Source organism: Eschrichtius robustus, chromosome 1, assembly GCF_028021215.1.
Source record: "Eschrichtius robustus isolate mEscRob2 chromosome 1, mEscRob2.pri, whole genome shotgun sequence".
Taxonomy (NCBI): Eukaryota; Metazoa; Chordata; class Mammalia; order Artiodactyla; family Eschrichtiidae; genus Eschrichtius; species Eschrichtius robustus.
Window position 1 is genome coordinate 74,865,609 of NC_090824.1, and position 27,386 is coordinate 74,892,994.

Below are 27,386 nucleotides of genomic sequence, written 5' to 3' on the forward strand. Positions count from 1 at the left end.
TTTCCGAATAAAGTCGTATTGTATCCCTTGCCTCAACACCTCTCTCCGATTTATTGGCCTGTCGTGCAGCAAGCAGAGCGAGCTTGGACTCGGTAACAATTTTACATATGATTTTATGTGTGATTAAAGTATTAATATGTTCTTTATGGATGGAAACTAATTTTAACAAACCCTCTTGTTGTGGTCTGAACGCGGGTTGGAAAAGAATTTCCAGACACAAGGTAGAATGTAAAGAAGATAGAATTTATTAGAGGGAAGGGTTGCTGCCAGAACACCGGGCCGAATTCCTAGTAGTCTGGGAGAGTCGAGCCTGAACACGTGCTATTGATCAGTTTTTTTTTTACTTTTTTATTTTTTAAATTATTTATTTATTTATTTATGTTTGGCTGTGTTGGGTCTTCGTTTCTGTGCGAGGGCTTTCTCTAGTTGTGGCAAGTGGGGGCCACTCTTCATCGCGGTGCGCGGGCCTCTCACCATCGCGGCCTCTCTTGTTGCGGAGCACAGGCTCCAGACGCGCAGGCTCAGTAATTGTGGCTCACGGGCCTAGTTGCTCCGTGGCATGTGGGATCTTCCCGGACCAGGGCTCGAACCCGTGTCCCCTGGATTGGCAGGCAGATTCTCAACCACTGCGCCACCAGGGAAGCCCCTTGATCAGTTTTTATAGCCAGAAAACAAAAGAATGGTCTGAGGTGAAAATTTTGTTTACTGATGGTTGAGGCACATATACCTTCCTTCTATAGGGTGGGAGTGAGACAGGGAAGATGCCTTTCCTTATTTGGGACAGGCGGGCTCAGGAATTTCGTAACCATCGCAACATGGTGGGGAGGGCAATTGATTAAGAGTCCGGGAGGGGGTGTAACGTTGAAACGTTTTCAGGCAGGGTCGTCCTTTGTCCCTGAAGCACCATTGTCCTTGGAGCACCACACCTCCTTCCTGTGCCTGTAAATCATATTAAATATTCCAGAAGTAGGTGGAACTGATGACCTGACAGTTCAGGCCTGGCAGGGCTAGATCATTCTTTGGTTTCAAATGGGTGTCATCGCCTTTTGAATGAACTATGAATATGGTGTGACCCTTAGAGTAAACAAAGGAACTGAGTACAATAGCTCTAAAGTTGCTCTCTCCAATACGACAGCTACTAGTCACATGTGGCTACTTAGATCTGAATTAATAAAAATTAAAGTTCCATCGCTTCTTGGCCTTTTGGCTAAGATCAAGTGTAGTATCTGTTCTTATCAGTTTAATATCTGATACGTTCTCTGTCTGAGAACAACATATTAAACAGATTTTTTGGAGCAGGAAGTTGGAGTAGGAGCTAGCTCCATCCACTTCACGCATTGATCTGGTATTGCAGTATCTCCAGGACTGGTGCACTCCTCTGGGGATAATAACTGAAGTTTAAAAAGCAATAACCAGACTTCCCTGGTGGTCCAGTGGGTAAGAATCCGCCTTCCAATACACGGGGCACAGGTTCGATCCCTGTGCTGTCACTGCAATGAGAAGCCCGCACACCGCAACGAAGAGTAGCCCTGCTCGCCTCAACTAGAGAAAGCCTGCGCACAGCAATGAAGACCCAGTGCAGCCAAAAATAAATACAGAAAAGAAAAGAAAAGAAAAGAGAAGAAAAGAAACAGCCCTAAAGAAGAGATGCATAGGTTGAGGTACTGGGGAAGAGGCAGAGCTTCCATCCCCTCTCGGGATGTGTGACCCTCCCAGCATCTGGATGTGATCAGCAACTTATAAGTTCTTGGAACCCTTTTGGTTAGCGTTTTTTTAATGGAGGCTTCATTACATAGGCATGATTGATTATATAATTGGCCATTGGTGATTGAATTCAATCTCCAGCCCCTCTCCCTTCCTCGACCTTGAGAAGGAACTGAAAGTTCCAACCTTGGAATCATGTGGCAATCATTCCCCTGGCATCTAGCCCCCATCCTTAGGGACTTCCCAAAAGTCACTTCATTAACATAAACTCCAGTGTGGTTGAAACGGGTTTGTTACGAATAACAAAAGACATTCCTTCTACCTTTATTGCTCTGGAGCTATTTCCGAAACTGGGGACAAAAACAAGTATTAGAACAAAAGATGTTCCTATTGCTCTTACCACTTAGGAAATAATGAGGGTTTAAGGAGTTCTGTGCCAGGAAACAGAGATGAAGAACAAATGTATATTTCTGGTTATATCACACTGTCATACAAGGAAAGGGGGTTTTGGCCTCACTAGGGCCAAAGTTTAAAAGATGGAGCTGTTGCGTGCAATAGCAGAGAGAAGCAAAAGGAGGGATCTGAAGGAGAAAGTGAAAATACAAGGGAAAAGAATTGGAAAACAGACTCTCATGCAGAGATTTTCTTTAGAAGAGTCCTCTTCTTTGGAGGAGTTGTCTTTCTTTTGATAAAGAATGTCATTTCTTACTGTAGAGAGATACATTGTAAAATCATGGCCTTTGTTTATAAGGGGACCTTCTTGCCCTTCTACTTTCCCATTGTTTTATGATGTTGAGTGTTGAAGGGTAGCAGAATATGCCACCCCAAAATATGCCACCTTAGCATAAGGATTATTTTGAGCTGAAGGCAACTGGGAAGAAGCAGATACAAGGACAGCTCTCTGCCCTCCTCCTATTTGCCTAAAAGCAGGACAGAAAGATGTCTCCCCTCCTCTCTCTACCAGGAAGGACAGAACTCTAGATCCTTACCAGCCCAGAGAGGGCACCAGAGGAATCTACATAACAAACGTCACTAATTAGCCCATATTTTTCATTAATGCTTCATATATTTACTTTCTCACAATTTGCTGCCCTAGAAACTCAAAGTTCTTTTTCTCTGTCTTGTTACTTCTCTAAAAATGTATTGCTCTTTTTGTTAAGATGCTATTGTTGAAAACAAGACAACAGGCTCAAAATGGAGTCACTTATGCTAACTTAATTACAATTTCAGCTCTCCCAGAAATGGAATCTTAAACCAGTCAATCAGGGATTGCCTGATCAGTACTAGTTAGGTAATCTGCCTAATAGACCCCTGCCATCCGCTAAAGGAAAGTGACCTTGCCGTAACCAATCTGCTTTTTTGTCTAGTATAATCTAATTGTTCCCTCTCCCTTCTGCCTATAAAAAGTCTCTTATTTTAGATAGCTCCTCGGAGTGCCTTTCTATGTGCTGGTTGGATGCTGCCCAACTCATGAATTGTTGAATAAAGCCAATAAAATCTTTAAATTTTACTGAGTTGAATCTTGCTTGTTAACATTATTTAAGCCCAAGTTCTAACCACCCTTTTGAGTTACTTGTAACTGAGTGCTCCCCTGTGTATGTGTGATGCATATGTTAGGAAAATTGTTTGTTTTTCTCTTGTTAATCTGTTTTTTGTCAGTCTAAATTATAGGGCCAATGAACCTGAGTAGAGGGAAACAGTTTTTCTTCTCAGTGTTCTAGTAACAAAACATCTAAGGTCTACTCTGACTGCAGCTTCAACTTATAAATTTGATTTGCCCTCTGAGAGCCATCTGGGTTGAAGTCCCTCCAGTACCCAATATTTTGCATGCCCAAAATATTGGGGCTCTATGCTTTGCCAACTTCTAATTATTCAGAAAAATAGGGAAGCAGACATAGTTAATTACCAGGGTTATTGATAGTTGATAAGAGCAAATATATCCTGAACATTTACTCTGCGTCAAGTGCTATGTTAAATGCTTAATGTTAACATTATCTCATTTAATCCCCACAACCTGCCAACTAAAGAAGGTCACTCTCGCCGTCCAACTCTAAAAGGATTGAGTCATTAGCCACTGTGGTTGCTGACTTTCGATATACCCTGAAAGGAGTTCAGGGCAGAGGTCAGGAATGAGGCACTCTGTGCTTTGGGAAAACTGGCAGAACAGGCCTTCAGATAGATATTTTCAGGAGAAAATTTTATGAACCCAATTGAGACAGGAGGGTCGGGGGCAGGACACAACCTTTAAAAGAATGACACACAGGGGAATTTCCTGGTGGTCCAGTGGTTAAGACTTGACGCTTTCACTGAAGGGGCCCGGGTTCAATCCCTGGTCAGGGAACTAAGATCCCACAAGCCATGTGGCCTGGCCCCCCCCAAAAAAAGAATGACACAGCTGTAGAGGATAGGACAAATACTGGTTAGAATCAACTAGGCCCAAGATGGGAGGAGATTCGAATTCCAGTAGACTTTGAGCCTCATTATAAGCTCACGGTAATACATGTACGTGCTAAATGACACACCCACCAGCACCATGACAGTTCTGAGGCTGGCCAAAAAAGGCCAAAAAGTGGGCAGCGGCCCAGCTCCTGGAAATCTCGGCCCCTTCCCCCAAATAGTTGGAATAATCCTCCCACTTGTTAGATTATGAAATTACCCAGCCCATAAAAACTAACGACCTCGTACTCTGGGGCCTGTCTCCTGAGATGACCCACTTTCTGTCTGTGGAGCGTGTAACTCCTGAATAAATCTGCTTTCACTCTATTTCAGCTAGCTCTTGAATTCTTTCCTGCAGGAAGCCAAGGACCCTCCTTGGTGGCCCATCTCTTCTTGCTGTTCTAAGTAGTCCAGAAAGATTTAGGTCATTATATTCGTGTGTGACTTTGCAGATCTCAGAAAAGGATGCATTCAGTAAGTGAATTTTTCATCCTTCTGCTTTCCCCCTTTGGGAGTTCCTGTGGAGATGTTATGATAATAGTTGACATGGATGAAAGGCAGACAAAACATAAGGAAGAGACTACTGGAAGGAGCCTGGCTGATTCCCCTGAGGAGTCCACTCCTAAATGATTAAAAGGCATCAGCCTAGCCTTTAAAGTTTGAAGTTGAATACTGGTGAGGAAGCTACCCTCCTACTTACTGATGAGACAGGGAGAAAGGTTCAAGTTGTCAGAGAAACTGATGCTTCTTGCCTTATTATATTGAAATAGGAACTGGTCTGGTTATCCACATTTTTTTTTTTTTCCCTCAGCAACATAAGAGAGCTTAGATTGAACTTAAGTTCTCATAACAGTGCAAATCTCCGTGGGTGTGAACATGAATATATCTTTTTAAGTAGACTGTAAATCTTTCTGTGAACATGGATTATTTCTCTTCTTTCTAGAACTAAGCAAGGTTTTGCTCATGACTGATAATCAGTACATTTGTTGATGCTGATTTGGTTCCAGTTTAAACACAAATAAGAAGTGAAAATGAAGGAAGGTTGTCGTTTACTTGCTGTTTTAGGAATTTTGCTTCAGTACCTAGGATAGTTCAAAATTATTAATAAGCTGAAAAAGTACCTGGTTTATGTACCACCTGCAGCTGATAGTGAGATGAACTAGGTCTGGAAGGTCAGATTCATGTTAAATTAAAAGGGCAGCAAAAGCCAGAAACCAAGGTGGATCTTATTTTTCAAAAAAGTTAAAACGCTAAGTATAAATAGTTAATCACACTTGTTAAAATACAAAACCTCAAACCTTTAGTTTCCTCTGCAAAATAAATTGGAGAGGGTAGGGCTTGAACCAGGCACCAGGCAATGCTCTTGCAGGTCTTTTAGCGCTGACATCCTGGGATAGTACGAAGGGCTCAAGATGTCAGCTTGGGAGTAGGAGGCTGCTAAACTTGATCATATACTCTATGCACTTTAATGGACTTTCTCCCCGCCCCTGCCCATCACCAGCTCTTTTACGACTATATCAGATCCCCCTGAGGATACCTACACTCTAGCATAACGAACTACAATTTAGCAAAACGTGGGCCCGAGGAGGCACCCAATAAATGTCTGCTGAATGAATGAACACCTGCGGGCTTAGGTTCCACCGCGCTTATTCGTAAGCGTCTCCAAGGACCAGATCGCAAATCGAGTTCAGGCCCGGGTAGAGGTCGAGCTCCCCAACCCCGCTCCGCACTTCTCTCCTCTAATAACCAAGTCTAAACTGATGCCTGCTCAGTGACCGGCCGCGGTGGTTCTCACTGCGGGGCAACTTGACTTGCTCTAATGATCTGGGACAGGCATCTGCAGTTAGCGCCCTCAACGGAATTAGAACCAAGCGGGTACTGAACCGGGAAAAGCCAGACATTGCCTTAAAGCAGATCCAAATAGTTCATCTTTGAGGACGCTGGTGGACCAAAGAGAACGCTGTCCGCTGAAACACCTCTTCCCCTCTTCCTCCCACACTATCTTGTTGCTGGAGCAACTGTGGGCGTCACCAACATGACGGCGGAAATAGCGCAAAAAGATACACGTCTCCAGATCACGGACAGACCCGTTGCGCAGGCGCAGTAGCTTTCTCTGGCTGTAGTTCTCTTTCTGTAGATATATTCTGCGTCTGCGCATTACTTGTTTCGTGCCTTGGCCGGCCTATACGCCTGCGCAAAGTAGCAAATTGGGGAGGGCGGAGCTGGTTATTAGCGGTGCGCATGCGCCGACACTATATCCGGTGTGGTCGTCTGGTCCGCTAGGAGTGTGGGGTACGCCGGCCGGAATATCGAGCGTGTAGTCATGTCGGCGTCGGTGTTGTCGGTCATCTCGCGGTTCTTAGAAGAGTACTTGAGCTCCACTCCTCAGCGTCTGAAGTTGTTGGACGCGTACCTCCTGTATATACTGCTGACCGGGGCGCTGCAATTCGGTTATTGTCTCCTCGTGGGGACCTTCCCCTTCAACTCTTTCCTCTCGGGCTTCATCTCCTGTGTGGGGAGTTTTATCCTAGCGGGTAATGATTCTATAAGTGATATCAGTTATAATGTGTTACTTTGATGCGTGCTTTTATTCCCACAGTACTCGTCTCTCTATATGAGACCACCGCCTCGTGAAGCTGAGAGAGGAACCTGCATTGCCCTCTTTTTGTGAATGGGGAAATTGAGGCACATTCAGGTTGTCGTGCCTAATACCAAAGAGCCGCCGAGGAGCTGGGATTAAATGTGGAAACACCTTCATGTTGCTGTTCAACCTGGTGGTCCACTTCACTTCATATTGGTCCATGGAAAACTCCCACCTTTCACTTAGCTTTAACACAACTTTGAAGTTGGTAAACTTTTAAAATGGAAAACCCAACTCTGAAGCTGTCATTTCACTATCCTGAACTCAGTTTTCACTCACATAGGTCTATTTTAGCTTTATTATTCTGATTCCCAGCAAATTTGATACCTTGTAGACTGCCATATTTAACGAGAGCTGACTGTCCCCATATATTTTTGCCAAAATGTGACCTTTCTTGCTCAACAGGGATTCAGTGAATACTGAGTCCAGGCTTGGCCCAGGGAGTGTTGGCCAGTACGGTTTATAGGTGGCTACCACATGAACTTTTCCAGTCATGGTATCACCTGCTGCATGACTTGGAAAATATGCCAAAATTCATGTTTTTTTTTTTTTTTCCACATGTGATCATCAACAGTCACATTGTAAATTGTGTTTTGAATCTCATGCAAGGTATGGTAAAAGCTTTGGGGATACACCTGGTATATGTTTCTTGTCCTGAACGAGTTTACAGTGTAATTGGGGCATAGACAAAATACAGCGTTAGAATTGTCTGGAGACTTCATTTACAGTGGAGTCTTAATTACAGCTTAAAGTTAGAAACCTATAGAATGCTTATTACACATTCAAATTGCTAGTTCAGACTCATGCCAGAGATACTCTGCCTTCTCCTTTGTTTCTCAAGTTAAGATAAGTCTGAGGACTTAAGGACTAGTTCAGTAAGCCTGGCCTGGAGTTGCAGAGTTAGCCTGTACATCTTTGAATTTTGGCTTAGATGGCCAAGACCTGGTTCTCTGTAGCAGCATTCTGGTCTATAGGAGTTTATATGTTACCATCATCAGATATACTACCCTACCCTCTTTGCTCTAGACTCCTCCTTCCTCCTGTAAAATACTGTTCATGACTAAGAATTTTATTAGCCAGACAGGAGAAGGAATCTTTTTATTTTATTTATTTATTTTTTATTTCTTTGGCCACCACATGGCATGTGGGATCTTAGTTCCCTGACCAGGGATTGAACCCGCGGCCCCTGCATTGGAAGCACGGCATCTTAACCACTGGACTGCCAGGGAGGTCCCAGGAGAAGGAATCTTGAGAATGTCTGATTTTGTTTTCCAGGTCTGGAAAGAGTAGGAATAGGGCGGGGCCTAAAAGGTGATTAAAAAAAAAGCCTTCTCTGTGCTGAAGTCACCCTGGCTTCATAAGCTTCTAGGGTTAACAATGACTTCTCAGGGCTACGTGGAAGAGTGGTTTGCAGAAGAGTGGATGTGGACTAGAGTTGCAGATTATTGGTGCGATAAAAGTCAGAAGATTTTTTGAGCAGATAATTTTTCCAGTGCCAGGTCTTTTTTTTTGAGAATGTTGTGGCTAAAGTTGAATTGGCAGACCCCCTACTCTCCTCCTCAATGAGAAGTTGATGGCCTGTCATTGAAGAGAATGCCTAGTGAAAGGGCACTTTTTTTTTTTTTTTTTTAGGGCACTTTAATAGTGAGGTCCTTTTGGGGGATTCTGATGTCCATAGGTGTTGGATAATTGGTAATTGGGTCAGGGAAATGAAAGTTGCTTCAGGAAAAGAAGGGATTCAAGACAATTCAGAGTTGCTGTGGAAGGGTATCGTTTGCATTTCTTTTGACAGACTTGACCTTACTAAATCCACTGCTGCCATTTGTTAGCTCAGATCCTCAACTGGATACTGTTATTTTAAAAAATTTTTGGCTGTGTTGGGTCTTTGTTGTGGTGCGTGGGCTTCTCATTGCGGTGGCTTCTCTTGTTGCGGAGCATGGGCTCTAGGTGCGTGGGCTTTAGTAGTTGTGGCACGCGGGCTCAGTAGTTGTGGCGCGCCGGCTTAGTTGCTCTGCGGCATGTGGGATCTTCCCGGACCAGGGCTTGAACCTGTGTCGCCTGCATTGGCAGGCGGATTCTTAACCACTGTGCCACCAGGGAAGCCCTGGATACTGGTTTTAACGGGAAATTTTAAACTTGGAGTTTATCCTTTGTTCTGGTTGTTGGGAAGGGAAGGCTTGTACTTATTTATAGTGCTGAGGTTTCTAACTTCCCCGAGTTGTGTTTCCTATTGGAAGAGAACGGAGGAGGCCAGTTTGGCTGAGAAAGGGAATTGTAGGCGATTACGTTGAAGGATTAGGTAGTGCTGGATGCTAGAGCTTTGAGTGCCAGGCCAAGGAGTTTTATCCTGTAGGTAATAGGGATGCATCTAAGGATTAAAAAATTAAAAAAAAAGTTTTAGATTTAAGTAAAGGAGAGACTTAAAATTGGTGTTAATGTGTAGGATGAATTGGAGGGAAAAGTTCTTTAGTCTGGTTCCCTTAATTTCTTTTTTGGCAGTCTGTTCTCTTCCATTCCTTCTGAATGTGTTATGTAGCATATGTTCTTTGGAAATTGATTAGTACATTTTAAACTGATATAGGATGCTATCACATTTTTTAAAAAGCCTGGTGTTATTTGGGCCTGATGAAAATGGTCTGTTTTCTTCTATTCCCTCGTGACTGGGACACTTAACCATGGTTTCAAGGAGACAGAGGTAGAAAATTGCTATTGAGAAGTCTTTTTTTTTTTGGATCAACAGTTTACAGTATAGTAGGCTTTAAAAGGACTTCAGAGGTAGAATATTTTTCTTCTTTCAGACAGATTTCGTACATCCTCAGCAGCTGACTGTTTATCTTGTGGTTAGATCTCTCTAGAGGAGGACATCTGTCCCTTTTTCAGAGTAGCGTGTCAGTGTTGGCAGCCCTTCTAGTTTCCTTTTTTACCTAACTGAAATCCCTCTTTTTGCTCATTTAAAGTGCTATTTTGGAGGGATGAGTGGAAAACAATAAGACTGTCCTTAAAATAAATCTTTGATCTTGAAATCCGTTTTTAAGTCATTTCACAACTTTGGTCTCTGTTTTCTAATCTATGTGAAATATTTACGGATTAAAAAAAGTAGTTTTGTTCCCCCTAGTTTACAGATCCAAAAACAGTTTGAATCTGAAAGGCAAGGAGGCCTAATTCAGAGTGTTTTCTATCTCACGGGAGATCTTGGGCTGTGTGGACTGGGGTCCAGCATTTCTTTGGAAATTATCTATTAGATTTCTGGGCCCATAACTGTTGTCCAGGAGATTGGAAGTTTGCCAGCCTTATCCCTGACAGTCCTGTTCCTAAACCTCTTTCGTATCCATTGCTACCTCTTCATTCTCTGTCACTCAGGCTCTCAAATACCTCTTATCTGGACTCCTGTAATCTTCCTTATTGATCTCCCATGCTCTCATCTCTCTCCCTCCACTCCATCTTCCACTATGTTTGCAGGCTTGATTTGACTTGCAACTCTGATTGGGCTACTCCCCACATAAAAGTTGTCTGTACCCAAAGAGAAATTTTAAAAAATTTTAATGGCATAGAGGGTCTTTGATAATCTGGTCCCGGCCACATCTCCAGCTTCATCTCGTCTCCGCCTCCTCTGTACTTTATATTCCAGCATTATTGGGTTACTTGTTATTCCCTGAACATGCCGAGATGTCTTAAGCTATTTTACCTTTGTTTGACTGCCCAGAAAATGCCTTTACTTCTCAGCCATCTCAGCTCAAGTGCTGCTTCCGTTTGAACCCTTCCCTGGCTCTTCAGATTTAGGTCTTTCTCCTGTATTCCTGTTCCACTACACTGTAGTGGTGCAGTGCTCTTTTCATCTCTGCATCCTCAGTGCTTAGCACTGTATGTTAAATTGTGAGCATGCCTATAATAAGTTAAGGAATATTGAGCAATTATGTGCCAGGTTCCCTGCCAGGGTACTGAGGATTTAACTGTGGAACACACAGACATGATCTCTACTCCCACAGAGTTTATAATCTAGTGGGAGATGCAGACAAACCTGGATATAGTGCTGTGATGGAGAAGTATTGGTGAGAATAGGAACACAAGTAGGCACTCAACCCTGCCCAGTGGTCCTATAATACTTCCCTGATATGTTTGCTTTTCCAAAATATGCTTCATATTTTCTCTCTTCACTTTCATCTATATTTTCTCTTTTCCTTTATTCTCAGTTGATGACCTTGCTTTATTTTTTTTTGCTAAAAAAGAAATCCTTTCATGTTTCTACCAAGGAATCATAGCAGCCCACCTACACATGGACCCCCTACTCTTTGACTTATTTCCTGTAAGGTGGATGATATATCCCTTTCCTATCAGAGGTCAGCTTCTTCACTTGTGCAGAGGATCCAGTCTTCTCTTGCTCACTCAGGGACTCAGCTTCTGTAATCATCCCTCCATTCTGCATCATTCATTTCTCTCTACTGGATCATTCCCATCATACGTACATGCTCTAATAGCGTCCAATGAAAAAAATTAATTTGACTTCAGATACCCCTTCAGCTACTATTACATGTCTTTCTGCTCCATCATCACAGAGTTCCTTGAAAGGATAGTTGTCTAGTTGCTGTGTCTGCTTTCTCACCGTCCATTCATTCCTTAACCTACTCTTGGTGGTTGGTCTGTCCCCACCACTACAGTGAAACTGCTCTTGCCATCTTGCCAGATCTAATGGCCATGTACCTCACCTTGCCTGAATGCTCAGCAACATTTAGCACTTAACATAGTTGGCTGCTTCCTTCTGAGTGAGTGAAGTACCTTCTGCTCAAAGCTTTTGCAGCACTACACTCTCCTGCTTGTTCCTTCTCACCTCACTGGTTTTTCCTTCCTACTGTTTGTGCTAGGTGCTTCTTGGTCTGAGGGCATTGTTCTAGACCTCTTCTCTGTATTTCTTTCCCATAGGTGAATTTAAATAATGTCTATATAACTACAACTACCACATTTATATTTTCAGTTTTGACCTGTTCCCTGAATTCCAAATTAGTAAGTCCAGTTGCCTACTTGACATCTTCACTTGATGTCTAACACACAACTCCAGATTGAACCTTCCGGCCTAGCCATCTGCCTCTTCGCTGGTCAGTACATGGTGTCAGCTTTGGTTATGTTGTTGAAGCCACAAATTTAGAAGGTTTTTTTTTTTTTTTTTTTTGGCTGCTCGGCCCGTGGGATCCTAGTTCCCCGACCAGGGATTGAATTGAACCCGGGCCCTCGGCAGTGAAAGCTCAGAGTCCTAACCACTGGACTGCCAGGGAATTCCCTAGAAGGTTTTCTTGATTCCTTGATTTCGCTTATCTCCCACATCCATTACATCAGCAAGCCCTGTCTTCTCCAAAATACAGCCTGTATCTCTTGACTTCTGTCCCTTTTGACTACCATTACCTGAGCTCTTTGGCTCCTGCATGACTCTTTGGCTTCTTGAACTTTGCAAACCATTCTCCGCATTGCAGTTCTACCATCCTTAAAAATTTTAGATCAGATTATTTTACTCATCTGCTCAAAACTTTGGAATATTGCTCCATTGTACTTAGAACTACATCCAGGCTCTTTACTGAAGCTTACAAAGCCCCACTGATTTGGCCCTTGTCTCCCTCTTGCCCTTGATCCCTACAGTCTGGTCAGTCTGACCAAGATTGTTCTTGCCATCTGGAATGCTCTGCCCCTAGATCTTTGCATGGTTGGCTCCTGTCTTTCAAATTTTGGTCTTAACTAGCACCTTCTTAGAGAAGCCTTCTGTGACCCCCAAATAAGAAATAGCTTCCCAGTCACTCTTTTATTACCTTGCTTTTCTTCATAGCGCATATCACTACCTCATATTTCCTTGTTTAGTTGTTTTCTCATTTATTATGTTTCTCTCCATTAGGGTGTAAGTTCCTTGGGAGCCAGACTCTTGTCTGTCTTGTTCTGTGCCATAGTCCTAGCACCTGGGACAGTGCATGGCGCATAGTAGATGCTCAGTAAATATTTTGCTGACTAAGTGAATATTTAAGGAGATAAATTAGAACTGCTAAAATGGAGCAAGCTACCTTAGGAGGTGGTACATTTCCGTCTTTGGAAGTGCTCAGGAAGGACTGAAGGATCTTTTGTGGAGGAGCTTTTTGAACAGGTGTTCTTTGCCTTTTTGAGAGTTAAAAACCGTCCAGAGCCTGTGTTACTGATAGAGGCGGCATATCCCTGCATCTGAGGGATTTGCTGCCTGTGTCAGTAACACAGTCTCTGGATGGTTTGTAATTCTGCACCTGGGGATGACTTATCAGATTCTGGATATGGTGAGTATACTTTGGAACTATTCCTAGCTGATTCATGCAGCCTCCCCTGGCATGCCCATATCCGCCACCTCTTGGGTATTTTGTGCATTAGATGGGCTGTTGGTCTTCAGGACCTTCAGGGTCCTTTGCATCTCTGTGCGATTCTGATTCTTATGTTGTCATTGAAGTAACTTGGGTTACTATGATTATGATAATAATAACACATCAATTCATTTCTTTTTCTACCTTCATGGGGAGCTTCTCTTTCCTTTTGTCCCCTCATATTTCTCGAAGCACTACTCTACTCCCATCTTCTACCCCAATAGCCGCTGTTAATCGTGTTTGGTATCTCTTTCTCCAGATTTTTTCCTAGATTCCAACTAAAATAAATGCGAAAATAGTTATTTGTGTGTGTGTGTGTGTGTGTGTGTGTGTGTGTATGTATATATATATATATATATATATGCAGCTTAAGAGAAATCTGAAAGGGAGTAATATTTTTGGCTTTTTTTCACTTAATATATCTTAGACATCTTTACTGTCAACGTATAGCAAATTAATCTCATTCTTTTGAATAATTGCATGGGATTTTATTGCATGTCTGTAGTGTAATTTATTTAAGTAATCCCCTTGATGTCATTTGGACTGTCTTCACTTTTTTTTTTCAACTTTACGAACATGCTGTTAGAATGCCTTTGTTCTCTAAGATAAATTCTTTACTCAAAAGACATTTAAAATATAATAGATGTTGCCAGTTGCTCTCCCAAATGGGTGAACCAAGCTATACTCACCACAGTGGGATTTTAATTGGTCGCCCTTGCTTCAGCCAGCGTCCTTCATATTTTGAAGGGTTCAGGTGACTGAAAAGATCCGGGGTTTTTCCACACTGTTTGCATGTTTAAGCATAATGAAGACTCTGTTGCCATGGTGATGGACTCTGAAGAAGTAGTCTGGTAGTTTTTTTTTTAAAATTTGTTTATTTTTTATTTATTTATTTTTGGCAGCATTGGTTTTTCGTTGTTGCATGCAGGCTTTCTCTAGTTGTGGTGAGCGGGGGCTACTCTTCATTGTGGTGCGCGGGCTTCTCGTTGCAGTGGCTTCTCTTGTTGCACAGCACGGGCTCTAGGCGCATGGGCTTCAGTAGTTGTAGCACGCGGGCTCAGTAGTTGTGGCTCGCGGGCTCTAGAGCACAGGCTCAGTAGTTGTGGTGTACGAGCTTAGTTGCTCCGCGGCATGTGGGATCTTCCCGGACCGGGGCTCGAACCCATGTCCCCTGCATTGGCAGGTGGATTCTTAACCACTGTGCCACCAGAGAAGCCCAGTCTGGTAGTTTTCTGACCTTTGGGTTAGATCTCAGTCTGTTGCCTTTTCTTGGTTAGTGATGGAATGGATGCTAGCCTGAAGCAAATTTGGGTTAAGTAGTGTAATCATTTGTCACAGGTATGAAGATGTTTTGGAAAAGTGTATTCCTAGAGCTTTCTTTTCATGTCAAATGGTGACTGTGGCTATGGTATCAGGTTGGAATCTTCAAGGGTACAGGGTGTGGCAGTGGAGAGTTCTCTGTCAGCGTCATGTAACTTAGATCTCTTGCCTTTTTTGAGACAAGCAGCTGCTAGAACTTTGAGATCAAGGATTATCTACTATTGTGAGGTCCTCATGGATAAGCATCTCTGCTGTCTAATGTACACATTCTGTTGGAAATAATTCACAATTTTATAACTTTTGGTCATTCAGCCTAACCCCTTTGTTACTGCCTCAACTACATCTTGATCTAGGTATAATTATAAACTTAATTCAGGAGATAAGAGAGTTCTAAAGATATTTTGGTTTTATATCAATATTTTTTTTTTCTAAGTAAGCCTTTGGTTTCTAGCCTAACTCTGAGAAGTCGTATTGTTCCCTTAAACAATTAACAGCATAAAATTTGTGTACAACTTGATGAAATTTTAAATTCACCCTTTTAGCCATCACCAGATTAGGATATAGAACATTATCAGTACCCTAGAGGCCTCTCCTCCTGCCTTCCAAGTCATCTCCTGTGCACGATAAAAACCACTGTCCTGATTTGTATTACTGTAGATTGATTTTGGCCAATTTTAAGCTTTATATAAGTAGAATCATAAAGCATGTATTTTTTGGCATCTGGATTATGTTGCTCATCATATTTGCAGAATTCATCCATGTTGTGAAGTTCTTTTTCATTGCTATATGGTATTCTATTGTATGCATATGCCGTAATTTACCCATTTTACTGTTTTGTTTTTTTTTTTTTGGCTTGTGGGATCTCAGTTCCCCAACTAGGGATTGAACCCGGGCCCCTGTCAGTGAAAGCGCCGAGTCCTAACCACTGGACCGCCAGGGAATTCTCCCCATTTTACTGTTGATGGACATTAGATTGCTTCCAGTTGGGGGCCATCATGGGTATCATTCCTGTACGTGCCTTTTGATGGACTTATGTGTCATTTCTGCTGGAACAGAATTGTTGGATCAGAGGGTATGTGTGTGTGCATTAGTCATACTTGTTTCATACTCGTTGATAATCACTTTTGTGTTTTTCTTCTTGTACAGTTTGTCTGAGAATACAGATCAACCCACAAAACAAAGCGGATTTCCAAGGCATCTCCCCGGAGCGAGCCTTTGCTGATTTTCTCTTTGCCAGCACCATCCTGCACCTTGTTGTCATGAACTTCGTTGGCTGAATCATTCCCATTTACTTAATTGAGGCGTAGGAGACTAGAAGAATGTAAGTGATGATCTTAGTGCTTGTCACATAGTGTTGGTTTTAGAAACAGAAATCGGAGGGGCTGGTTTTGATCATGGTTGTCAGAGTTCCCATATTGTTGATAAGACGTTTGCGGAATTTTCCATATTGGTCTGCAGAGTATGTGTTAATATCATCATGATTCATCAGTGCTGCTGCTCTTGGTCGTTGCCTTCTCTTCTCACTGTTCTGCAAATCATTAAGGTAACAGAAAATGAGAGTTTGCTTGTAGCTAATATATCAATTTCTGCACCAATAACTCCATGAAAATAACTCTGAGATCTTGGAAGAGACATAAATTGTAAGTTTTGCTTTTAGATTTGCTCTATAATTTTTTTTCTGATTTTGATCTCAGATGACTTCAAATGCCAGGCCGTTGTCCCCATAGTACCTAGTATAGTGCTTACACCTGATAGACATCCAGCATATGCCGAATGAATGACGGTGGCTGCTTGCTTATATATGTGCTAAATTAAAAATTAATGGGAAAATTGGATTAGCTTGGGAGAACACTTTAACATATAGGATGAGATGCCATTTGGTCATTTGCCAGTTTTCTTTTTTTAGCAATAGAGCTCTTTTTTTTAAGTAAACTCATATAGAATCTCAGCAGTGGAGCCGAGTTGTTCTGATTGACAGAAGTTGAAAAGCCCTCTTTGCTTGGGCTCTCCATGTGTGGTATGCTCTCCCCTCCATCCTTCCCTCCTAAGCAGAATCCTAAAAGCTCTGAGAAGTACTTGACTCTCTCTCTCTCTCTGTGTATGTGTGTGTATATATATATATATATATATATATATATTTTTTTTTTTTTTTTTTTTTGGCCACTCTGCACGGCATGCGGGATCCTAGTTCCCTGACCAAGGATGGAACCCATGTCCCCTGCCTTGGAAGTGCGGAGTCTTACCCACTGGACCGCCAGGGAAGTCCCTTGACTCTATCTTAAAACTTATTTTATATATGAGAAAACAGAGGTCCAGAACAATCCACTGGCCTTCCCTGGCCACATAGCTAAGTGGAAGCAGCGTAGCGCCTTAGTCCAATGGTGCTCTTGGCCTAGTGCTGTTTCAGTATCCCGTGTTGCTCACTGATGAATGAATGCGCTCTATTCTTTGCCTTTCTCCTACAAAATTAAATGTTGCTATTACTGGGGTAGAGAAACGAGAACCTTAGGAAACTTACCCTCTTTGGGGGAAGGATATCCCAGGACCAACCTCTTTCTATCACAACTTGGAAAGCTATCATTTTTGTACTAATCAGAAATCTAACACAAGAGGTAGAGCAACCATGGACAAAGTGAATGCAATAATGTGACAAGGACTTTACTTCAGTTTCTAGCATGAATCAATCAGTTACTTAATATATTACCTAAATCCTTTCCATAGATATTGTCTCAAAAACAGTACTGTTAGTTCAGGTAAGGTTTCATTTTTGGCAGTGGTAAGTTGACAGAGGTGGTTTATATCAGTGAAAGAGGTTGTGAACCACTTCCTTCTACTATCTTAATACAGTTGAACTTTTTGGAGACCCAATCAGGACTTGAGTTGTTCCCCCATGTGCTAGTCAATGCCTTGATCCTGGGAACACAAAGAAAAGTAAAATGTGGCTGCCTTCAAGCAGTGAACAGTCTAGAAGGGGAGAAGGGCGTGTAAACACAGCAGTTAGAGCCGCACTAAAGACCTGAACAAAGTGCTGTGGCGGTCCAGAGAACGGGGCCGCCGTGCCATCTGGGAGCAGAGGCCGCAGACAGGGTGCCTGACCAATGACAGCTTCTTGAGTACAGCTAGAAAATTCACCCAGCAGCACTGACCTGCGAACATCCTGAGTAACCCCTGGGCTCTGATAGTAACCTTGCTGGAAAGGTCATAAGTCTTCTGATCGCCCTACTCTAAATTTCTAGTTACTTTTTCTAGATGAGTCATGTTGTATGCTTTAACAAGGGGACAGAGCAAACAGTTCAAGGATGTTTGTTCTCTAGGATCAGGGAGATACCAAATCATGAAAAATAATTTCCTAGGGCTGTCGTGATTGGAGGAGGACTCTGCAGCAGAGAGGCTAGTATTTCAAAATCATGACAAAAACAGAGACAAATAAGCAGGCTCAGCAGAAACTGCGTACTGCAGATCCTATTAATGATCTAGGGCCACCTGTTCAGCTGGGAATTATGGGCCCAAGATATAGTACAATCTTCCAATCCCAGATTACAGTGTTAAATCATTCTATAGAGAGTATATTTGTAGTGAAATCCTTCTGTGGGGGACTCCCCAGGGGGTTTTTCACAGAGATCATTTGTGAAATGATCACAGTTTGACATATACTGTACTGTCCTGCCCTCAATTTTCAAATATACATTTATTTGCCCTTTTTCTGTGCTTCTAACTCAGTTCTATGTGCAGTGTGCTAAAACACTTTTAAAATGGTTTTCGAGTGAGTTTTCAATATTTATATCAACTCAGAAGGTAGAACAAAACAGATTGAATATTCTCCATATTTGACAAGTATGTTGAGAGTTGGTTATAAAAAGAATAAACATCTATAGCTTACTGCTCTTGTGTGAATTTGGGGGTGACATTTAAAACCAGCAGCTACTGTGAAAAAGCATATCAAAAGAAAATGGCACTGAGTTAAAGAAGTTTATTCCAGGAGAAGTAAGGAAGTTAACAGATAGTGAGTGCTCGCCTGGGCCAGGATTTAAGTCTTATTTTATTTTCAAAACAACCTTATGAGGACAAGCTTGGTAATTCCACTTACAGATGCGAAACTGAGGTTCAAAGAACCTTGCTGGAAATCTTTTAAATCTAGTAATCCAGTCTGATGTCAAAAAAATTTTTTAATATCTGTTTTTGCTTAAAGTTGCTTATTATAAAGTATTTGACAATTGCAGAGTTAAAGAAATGTGTTTAAAAAGTTACCACAGGGACTTCCCTGACAGTCCAGTGGTTAGGACTTTGCCTTCCAATGCAGGGGGTGCTGGTTCGATCCCTGGACAGGGAGCCAGGATCCTACATGCCTTGCAGCCAAAGAACCAAAACGTAAAACAGAAACAATATTGTAACAAATCGGTAAAGACTTTAAAAATGGTCCACATCAAAAAAAAAAAAAAAAAAAAGTTACCACAGTTATTTTTATCACCGTCCTTTCCTTTATTACTTACTTTCTTTGCTTGTATGACAATTTAAAAAATACAGAGTAGAATATAACAAACACCGCCGTGTGTCCACCACCTGGAGTGAACAGGTTTTGAACAGATGAAGCGTTGTAGATTGAGCTGAAGTTCCTTTGAATCCCTCCAGTCCCCATTCCTTCCCTCTGCTGTAAGACTTGACCGTCTTCATGGCACTTTTGTTCAGCTAGGACTATTGTAAAACCTACATCTGTTAACACAGACTTTTCCAAACTTCAGACTTTTGTGGCCTCCTGAAAACATGTCCAGAGATGGCAGTGTGAGAAACCTGTGGTAAAAGTTAGCTGTTCAGTTGGCAGCACTGGTATAAGTGGCTATTCCAGTGGTCAAGAATAGAGTCATAGGGGCTTTCCTGGTGGCGCAGTGGTTAAGAATCCACCTGCCAATGCAGGGGACACTGGTTTGAGCCCTGGTCCGGGAAGATCCCACATGCCGCGGAGCAACTAAGCCCGTGCACCACAACTACTGAGCCTGCATTCTACGGCCTGCGAGCCACAATTACTGAAGCCCGTACACCACAACTACTGAAGCCCGCCCGCCTAGAGCCCGTGTTCCACAACAAGAGAAGCCACCACAATGAGAAGCCCGCGCACTGCAACGAAGAGTAGCCCGCTGCTCGCCGCAACTAGAGAAAGCTCGTTTGCAGCAACGAAGACCCAACATAGCCAAAAATAATAAATAAATAAAATAATTTAAAAAAAGAGAAAAGAATAGACTCATAATGTTTTTTAGATTATCATAAAAATGAAAATGCAAATAGATAACTAATAAGAACCTGCTGTGTAAAAACAATAAAATAAAATTAAAAAAAAAAAAAGAAAATGCAGGGCTCCCCCGGTGACGCAGTGGTTAAGAATCTGCCCGCCAAGGCAGGGGACACGGGTTCGAGCCCTGGTCCGGGAAGATCCCACATGCCACGGAGCAACTAAGCCCGTGTGCCACAGCTACTGAGCCTGCGCTCTAGAGCCTGCGTGCCACAACTACTAAAGACCTTGCGCCTAGAGCTGGTGCTCTGCAACAAGAGAAGCCACCGCAACGAGAAGCCCATGCACTGCAACGAAGAGTAGCCCCCGCTCGCCGCAATTAAAGAAAGCCTGTGCACAGCAAAGACCTAACACAGCCAAAACGAAAATAAATAAATCAATTTATTAAAAAAAAAAATGAAAATGCAAAAATGAAAAATGCTCCTAGTGAGCTTCTGAGTTGGGAGAATCCGTGCACACCTAAAGTGATGATCAGTGTTTGGCACTTAGGTGGCAGTAATCTATTTTGAATGAATGCATTATATAGAAGTTCAGTAGGTTTGAATATTTAAAGATTTACATACTGTCTGTAAATATTTCCTGTTTTGTTTTTCCATGTCTCCTTGTGAAATTCTTCTCAGAAAATGTCAGCCTATCTCAGGTGTTCTGAAGGGAAATGAAGAAAAGAGGGACTTAGCTACATTGGGTCACAGCTTGGGAAGGAAAGTTCCTGATGACTGGGCCCTGGATCAGAGGGAGAAGTGAACAGGGCTTTGACAAGGGGACAGACCTGAGCTTGGACGTATGCTCAGCCTGAGGGCGATTGTTTGCCACCAGGTTGTGCTGAAACCTTGTTAGTGTGGCTTTGTTTTTATGGTGGAGGCTGTTCTCCCACAGGTCTTTAAAAATTCGTAGTGTTTAATCCCGGCTGGAGCGAGGGCGCTACAGGGCTGGGCAGAACATAACTGACAAACAGTACTATTTACAAACAAGCAGTCACCATTGGCTTTTTGAATTCATCAGTAAAGTACTGTAGTAATCTAGAAAGTTACCTCTGGAAGGGGATCTAAATGTTATTTCTTAGGCGCTACTGCCACCCAGTGGCTTGTACATTTCATTGCTGAGAGAAGGTACTACAAAGCCCAAGAGAAGCTGAGTTTGGGGGAAGAAACCACAGATACCTTTGTGATAAAACCTAGTTTCTTCCAGTCACAGGAGGGCAGTAGAGGTCCAAGCGGGCCTAGGTGTTGGGTGGGGCTTGCTTTACATTCTGGCCAGAGGTGGGCGGTGTCAGTCAGGCACAAAAGGGCATGCAACCTTTGTCACCTAGGGAAGACCAAGTGCACGGTGACCCAGAGGTTGACCTTTTATTTCCTTTTCTGATCTGTCAGTTCGAGAGCTCCCTTTCCGGTTTCTTGTAGACCTGTTTTTGCTCTCAGCATGACCTCCTGCTGGCAGTCATCTTTAATTTTTTTGGGTGGGGGGGTTAGTTTCCATTTTATTTTCTGTGTGACATTTCACCTTATATTGAATTAGGTTTAGCCACCAGATAAGTTCTCAAAAAGGGAACTACTCTAAATTTGTAGAAAGTATTTTGAGTTAGCATAATCTTTTCTCAACCCCCTTTTTTTTCCTGGTTGGAGGGTGAGATTCTTTACTTATTCTTAAAACCTTGAATCTGCTTACTTTATTTACAAAAAACCCAAATAATTGATGATTCTTGAATTGGTGATTGTGCTCTATTTGGTATTTGGTTCATTTAAAACTACCAAAAAAAAAAAAAAAAAAAGAGAGACAAAGAAAGAAAGAGAATATCAAGTAGGTTTGTGTGTTTTTTTTTTTTTTTGTGTGTGTGTGTGTTTTTTTTTTTTTAATTTGGCCAAGCTTTGCCTTTTGCGGGTTCCTAGTTCCCTGACCAGGGATGGAACCCGGGCCCCGGCAGTGAAAGTGCTGAGTGCTAACCACTGGACTGCCAGGGAATTCCCATAGATTTCTATTTATGAAGTTCATTCCCTGCCTTAGTTTCTCTAGCCTTGCAGCGCAGATGATTCCGACTGCAAGTCATCCTGCCCCCAGGTTGCATAAGACCCTCTTCTTGGGGCCCTCACGGTCCACTGTGCATGCCCCTAACGCTGCACTTACCACATGGTTATGAAACCATTCATTTTCCTGTCTCTCCCACTGGACTGTTAAATTCCCACAGGGTGTGGACCTCAGAGCTTAGCACAGGGCTAACGGTCACAATGCATGTTTGTTGAATGAGTGTATGAATGAGTAAATCATTTTCAGCTGCAACAAAATGCTGTGTAAAATAGCTGTATCATTGGTGATGCGGATGCGAAGACATGAGGAAAGTGCTGGGGAAGAAAGATGCCAAGGGAACAATTCACACGAGGGACGGTGGAGTGGGGCACGAGCGTGAGGCTAGAAGTCGGAAGACCTGCGTTGTAGACTTTGCTGTGTTGTTAACTAGTTGAATGGAGAAATAAGCTTGTCGTTGAGCCCTCAGTTCCCTATGTGCACAGGGAGGGGATTGGCCAGGATGGGCATCAGGGTCTCTTGCAGCTGTTACAGCCTCTGATTCATAGTATTCACGACAGTCCCATTGTGTTTGAGGAGGATCATGCTGTTTGTGTGGATCCTCAGTTGAGCTTTGCTTTTTATTTTTCTTCTTGCTTTTTACCTTCAGTTGTTGCTTTTTATCCATATTACCAGGTTTTCATCATCCATCAAAAGTGCGATTGTCTATAACAAAATGCATGGTGTTTGTATAAGGCCTTTTACAAAATTAGACAACATTTATCAAATGTTTTACAACTGTCACATAACCAGGCTTGCAGGACTCACACTCCACATGCACTTTAAAAAAAAAAAAAATTTATTTATTTATTTATTTACTTTTGGCTGCGTTGGGTTTTCGTTGCTGTGCACGCGCTTTCTCTAGTTGTGGCGAGCGGGGGCTACTCTTTGTTGCGGTGCGTGGCCTCCAGTAGTTGTGGCTCACGGGCTGTAGAGCGCAGGCTCGGTAGTTGTGGCGCACGTGCTTAGTTGCTCGGCGGCATGTGGGATCTTCCCGGACCAGGGCTTGAACCCGTGTCCCCTGCATTGGCAGGCGGATTCTTAACCACTGTGCCACCAGGGAAGTCCCCACATACACTTTTACACACATCAACCCACATCATCCTCACGGCCCACCCTGTGATGGAGGTGGACAAATAGCAGTGTTCCCGTTCTGTACATGAGGTAATTAAACCTTGGTGAAATTTAAGTTGACTTGTCCAGGGCCTGGAACTAATAAGTGACTGAGTGGGAACTCGATAACAGATACTTTGACTTCACACTTTTATATTCTTTCCTCTCTATTATGTTCAAAGACTTTTGGATGATGAATATACACATTTTGTTAGAAGGTTTCCATTAACATTATTAAGCTTGCTTCTCTTTTTTTTTTTTTTTTTAAAGGAACCATTTTGAGATATGTCAGAGCACACGGTTCTTTTTTTTTTTTTTTTTTAAATTTTATTCATTTATGGCTGTGTTGGGTCTTCGTTTCTGTGCGAGGGCTTTCTCTAGTTGTGGCAAGCGGGGGCCACTCTTCATCACGGTGCGCGGGCCTCTCACTATCGCGGCCTCTCTTGTTGCGGAGCACAGGCTCCAGACGCGCAGGCTCAGTAGTTGTGGCTCATGGGCCCAGTTGCTCCGCGGCATGTGGGATCTTCCCAGACCAGGGCTCGAACCCGTGTCCCCTGCATTGGCAGGCAGATTCTCAACCACTGCGCCACCAGGGAAGCCCGCTTCTCTTTTTTAAATGGGAAAAACTTAGGAGAGGTTGATAAGAAAGGATGAAGACAGGCTATCTAAAATGTTTCTGCAAAGTTGGTCATCTTTAGTATGATCTGGAAGAAGTGGAGGAGAATGCAGATCAGGAGACCTGACTTTATCCAGAGAGGGTGACCCTGGGCCGGCGCTGTACAGTAGAACTTTGCATTGTGCAAATCTAAGTCTGCGCTGCCAAATATGGTAGCTACTAGCCACATGTAGTTATTGAACATTTGAAATGTGGCTAAGTGAGGCACTGAATTTTTCATTTTATTTAATTTTAACTCAGCTTAAATAGTCACCTGTGGCTAGTGGCTGTGGTGTTGGACAGCACAGCTCTGGACAAATCTGTCAAACTCTCAGGTGATGGTTTCCCCATCTGTAAGATTGAGAGGATTGGACGAGCTGATCTCTACAGCTCCTTTCATTTTCAGATCCATGCCTTCTGAAATTGTAGTGATTCACATTGAGCTCTGAACCTAGAGTTTCTGCAGAATGGTCTTTGATTCACATTTTCTCTAATTTCAGTTTTAATTGAGTGACCAGGATCTAGGATGAGATGGATTTGAAGGAAAATCAGTATTTGAGCATATCTGCTCAGTGCTGGTGTCTGAATAGAGATGGTGCTGGGAAAGCAGATTCCAAACAGAAATGACCCTGTCTGGCATCATCTTTTGTGTCTCTGCAGAGAGTAATTCTTTTTAACAGTTCTTTGTGTTGTGCCTTGCTTTCTCTTAAGATGATGAGAACAGGCTGATCGAATGGTGCTGTCTTTCCTGCTTGGTGAATAGACTGAAGAAATCATGCTAACTCTTCTCCGTAGGTGTCTTCCACTTTGCATGTCTTGATATCGGGAGGAAATTTTATTTGTCAGTTTCTTGAAACCTTTATCCCCTGGTTAACAGTTGAAATCATTCTTCTGAGCTGGTGAATAGTCCAATTTTGTTGAGCTAATATTTCAAAGACTCCTAGAACCGCTGCTTTTAGAGTACTGTCTGGTAGATATATTTTTGCCTTAAAAGAAAGGAGCAGATCTATGTAAATAGGGATTTTCTGAAAACCATTGTCAAAGAGATTTACTCTCATGAGTCATTTTTTGCCTTTTAGTTGGACCAATCCCAGTGTCTTAAATTAAGATGTTTTATTGTCGTAGGATCTCAAAACTTGACTTTTGTACTGAACGAGGATTTCTTTTATAATTCTCATTGTGTCAGGCTCTTCACTGAAGTGGCCCTGTGCTCTATTCCTCTCTCACTTTGGCGGTTAGAACTGATGTGTCGTATTAGTTCATAGTCTGTTGTCAGAGAGTTTGCTTTAAGACATTTGATGGAGTGAATGGGTTAGTTTTAATAGGTCTGTTTGTTCTTATTTGGCACTGTGATCACTTTTGCTCCCTGTTTTTGCTCTTTGTTTTACATATTTCTCATAATTCCACTGATGCAGGAATGTTCTGCAATTATGTAGCATTTCTCTTTCATTGTTAGTGGAATAAAAGCAATCTGGCTAGAAGTCTAAGATCTTTCCTCTAAACTCTGATGCTAGAATCTCCAGGTCACCTGAACCAATGCACAAAATAAAGTGGTGCCCTTTCACCTACTGGTGTAACCCAGCTCTTCTGAAACATAGTGTTTCCCAACCTTTCTCATCTTCGCACATAGAAGATGACAATATTTTTATGGCACACTGCAGGAAAATGGGCTGCTTGTGGTTGGGGCCCATTGGGGCCTGTAGGGCCAAGGGGTCACCTTCTGGCCACACCGTGTTGGAGCACAGCAGGTGGGCAGCCCTCCTAGAGGTGTGAGAAGGGAAGTCTGTGTTTACGGGGCAGGGCTGGGCTCCACCTCACAGCTTACAGTCAGTCCCATCTGACTGGCAGCTGTGTGGCCTCTTCTCTTGGGGTTACTCTTCACCTCCTTCTTGCCAAAAATAATCTTACTGTTAAGTGAAAACAAAATGATTTCTTCTGTTTTGGTCCTTCGTTAAATCTGAGATTGGGAATCTTTCTCTACTTTCTTTCGAATTCTTCCTTCTTCCACTCCCCCTACCCCACCCCCCAAACTGGAAGTTAGTGCTTTGTAAGCTTTCTAAATCCGGAAAAGCTCTTTAGGCTAAGTTGCAATCCTCTCACCACAAAGAGGGTTTGTGGATCAGAGAGGTCAGAGTGACTTACGTAAAGTCGTGCAGCTAATTAATTGCAGAGTTGGCGTTAGAACCCACGGCTACAGTTCCGAGTGAGTTATGCCTTCGTGTGCTTGGAATTCAGATTTGAGCATTAATTTTTATGGATACCTCTATAAAATGTTCAGTGCAAAAATTTGCTTTATTCTGGTTGTTCTAACCTGGCTTAAATGCTGTCCAGAATTTGGGAACCCCATAACTGCCTTTGTCTTTACGGGTTTAGAATTTAGATCGAAGAATTCGAGACCCTCTCTGTAGCATATCACAAAACATTTTTAGAAACCTTGAGTATCTCTTCTTACCTTTCTGCTTCTTTCTTAAAGGTTCACTTTTTGATTTCCCCTGGATAAGAAGAGCTCTTGAGATGGCAGTTTGTTGGACACACGGATTTTCTTCAGATTTATGCTTACTACCGACTGATTTGGGTTGCGGTTGGAGAGCCCAGAGAGTTCCCAGGCTTCCGTGTCAGAACAACTTTGTAATGAGCATTTATTAGCACAGCCTCTGCCTTCCATGAAGTGTAACCTTTTTGCCTTCCAAATTAAAAAGCTCCATGCCACTCCTTCCTCTGCCTCTGGCTCTGTTTTTTGTTTTTATTCTTTATTGGTATGAATGTCCTTTTTTTTCCTTCAATACGCTGTGCAGAGCGCTTTAGGAGTTGATAAGTTGCAACTGTGAAACTGCCTCCACGTTTTCATTAAGTGTATTTGAAGTTAATGACAAAAGGCAGGGCTGACAACCCTGGGAAACCACAGTCCTTTGTCTTTTCCCTGGAGCTGGTAATCCCTTACTAATCCTTCAATTGTTGCGGGTGGTTCCGCTCTTATGACACAATGCTTCCTGGAACTGCATCATTAAGCACTTTGTGAGAAAAGTGTGTGCTTCCCCATTTATATCTGTTTCAACGTGATGTAGTGGTGAAAAGTGAAATATGTATCTCTTAGACTGTGTAAGAAGAGTGCCAAAAGTGGGGTTTGTATATATGCTTATTTATAGGAGACACTGCTTTCCAACCACCTTCACAAATGTTCTCTCATTTTGTTCTTACCATTATCTCAGGGGTTCCAATCCTCATTAGATAGATGAAGAAATTGAAGCTCCGATTTATAACTTGCTTAAGATCAGAGTTCATGACACACTTGGGTGGAACAATAGGTCTGCTGGCTGAAGTCTAGACATATTTATATGTATTGTGGTAGCAGCCCTATTTCCATCTTGGGTGCTATATACAGGAAATAAGCTATGTTGAGGATTCCACTATTTAAATTTAGCTGACTGCTGAGATGGTGAGTTGTGCTCTAGAGGTTTCCCAACTTGGCTGCACATTAGAATCGCTTGGGGAACTTAAAAACGAAATCTCAATGCCCAGGGCACACCCCAGACCAATTAAATACAAATCTTCGGGGGTGGCATCTGCACTTTGTACCACTAGCCGGGAGATTCTAACGTGCAGCCAAATTGGAGAAGTGCTGCTCGGGATTCTTGCTATGCAAAACGTAGCCTGTTGACCAGCAGTATTGACATAACCTAGGAGCTTATTTGAAAAAGAGACTCTCAAGCCCACCCCAGACCTTCCTGAAGCAGAATCTTTGTTTTAACGTGGTCAGCAGGTGATTCATGTTCATATTCAAGCTTGAGGAGCACCCATCCAGAGCAGGGGTTC

The 27,386-nt window shown here is 42.6% G+C and overlaps 1 protein-coding gene and 1 non-coding gene across 2 annotated transcripts; both read left to right on the forward strand.

Annotated features, from left to right (window-relative positions):
• The first annotated feature begins 1,187 nt into the window (after positions 1 to 1,187).
• Positions 1,188 to 1,379, forward strand: LOC137751540 (U2 spliceosomal RNA). The gene has a single exon (XR_011070833.1). It is a non-coding gene; the product is annotated as a U2 spliceosomal RNA (small nuclear RNA).
• Positions 1,380 to 6,386: 5,007 nt separating this feature from the next.
• On the forward strand, positions 6,387 to 26,288 carry DAD1 (defender against cell death 1). The gene is made up of 3 exons (XM_068534854.1): positions 6,387 to 6,674; positions 15,610 to 15,784; positions 26,047 to 26,288. The coding sequence occupies exons 1-2, from the start codon at positions 6,464 to 6,466 to the stop codon at positions 15,738 to 15,740; spliced, it is 342 nt and encodes a 113-aa protein (XP_068390955.1). The 5' UTR covers positions 6,387 to 6,463; the 3' UTR covers positions 15,741 to 15,784; positions 26,047 to 26,288.
• Positions 26,289 to 27,386: the final 1,098 nt, after the last annotated feature.

Coding starts and splice junctions, on each gene's coding strand:
- DAD1 (XM_068534854.1), top strand. CDS start 6,464: ATGTCGGCGTCGGTGTTGTCGGTCATCTCGCGGTTCTTAGAAGAGTAC. Junction 6,675..15,609: donor GGGGAGTTTTATCCTAGCGG/GTAATGATTCTA, acceptor CTTCTTGTACAG/TTTGTCTGAGAATACAGATC.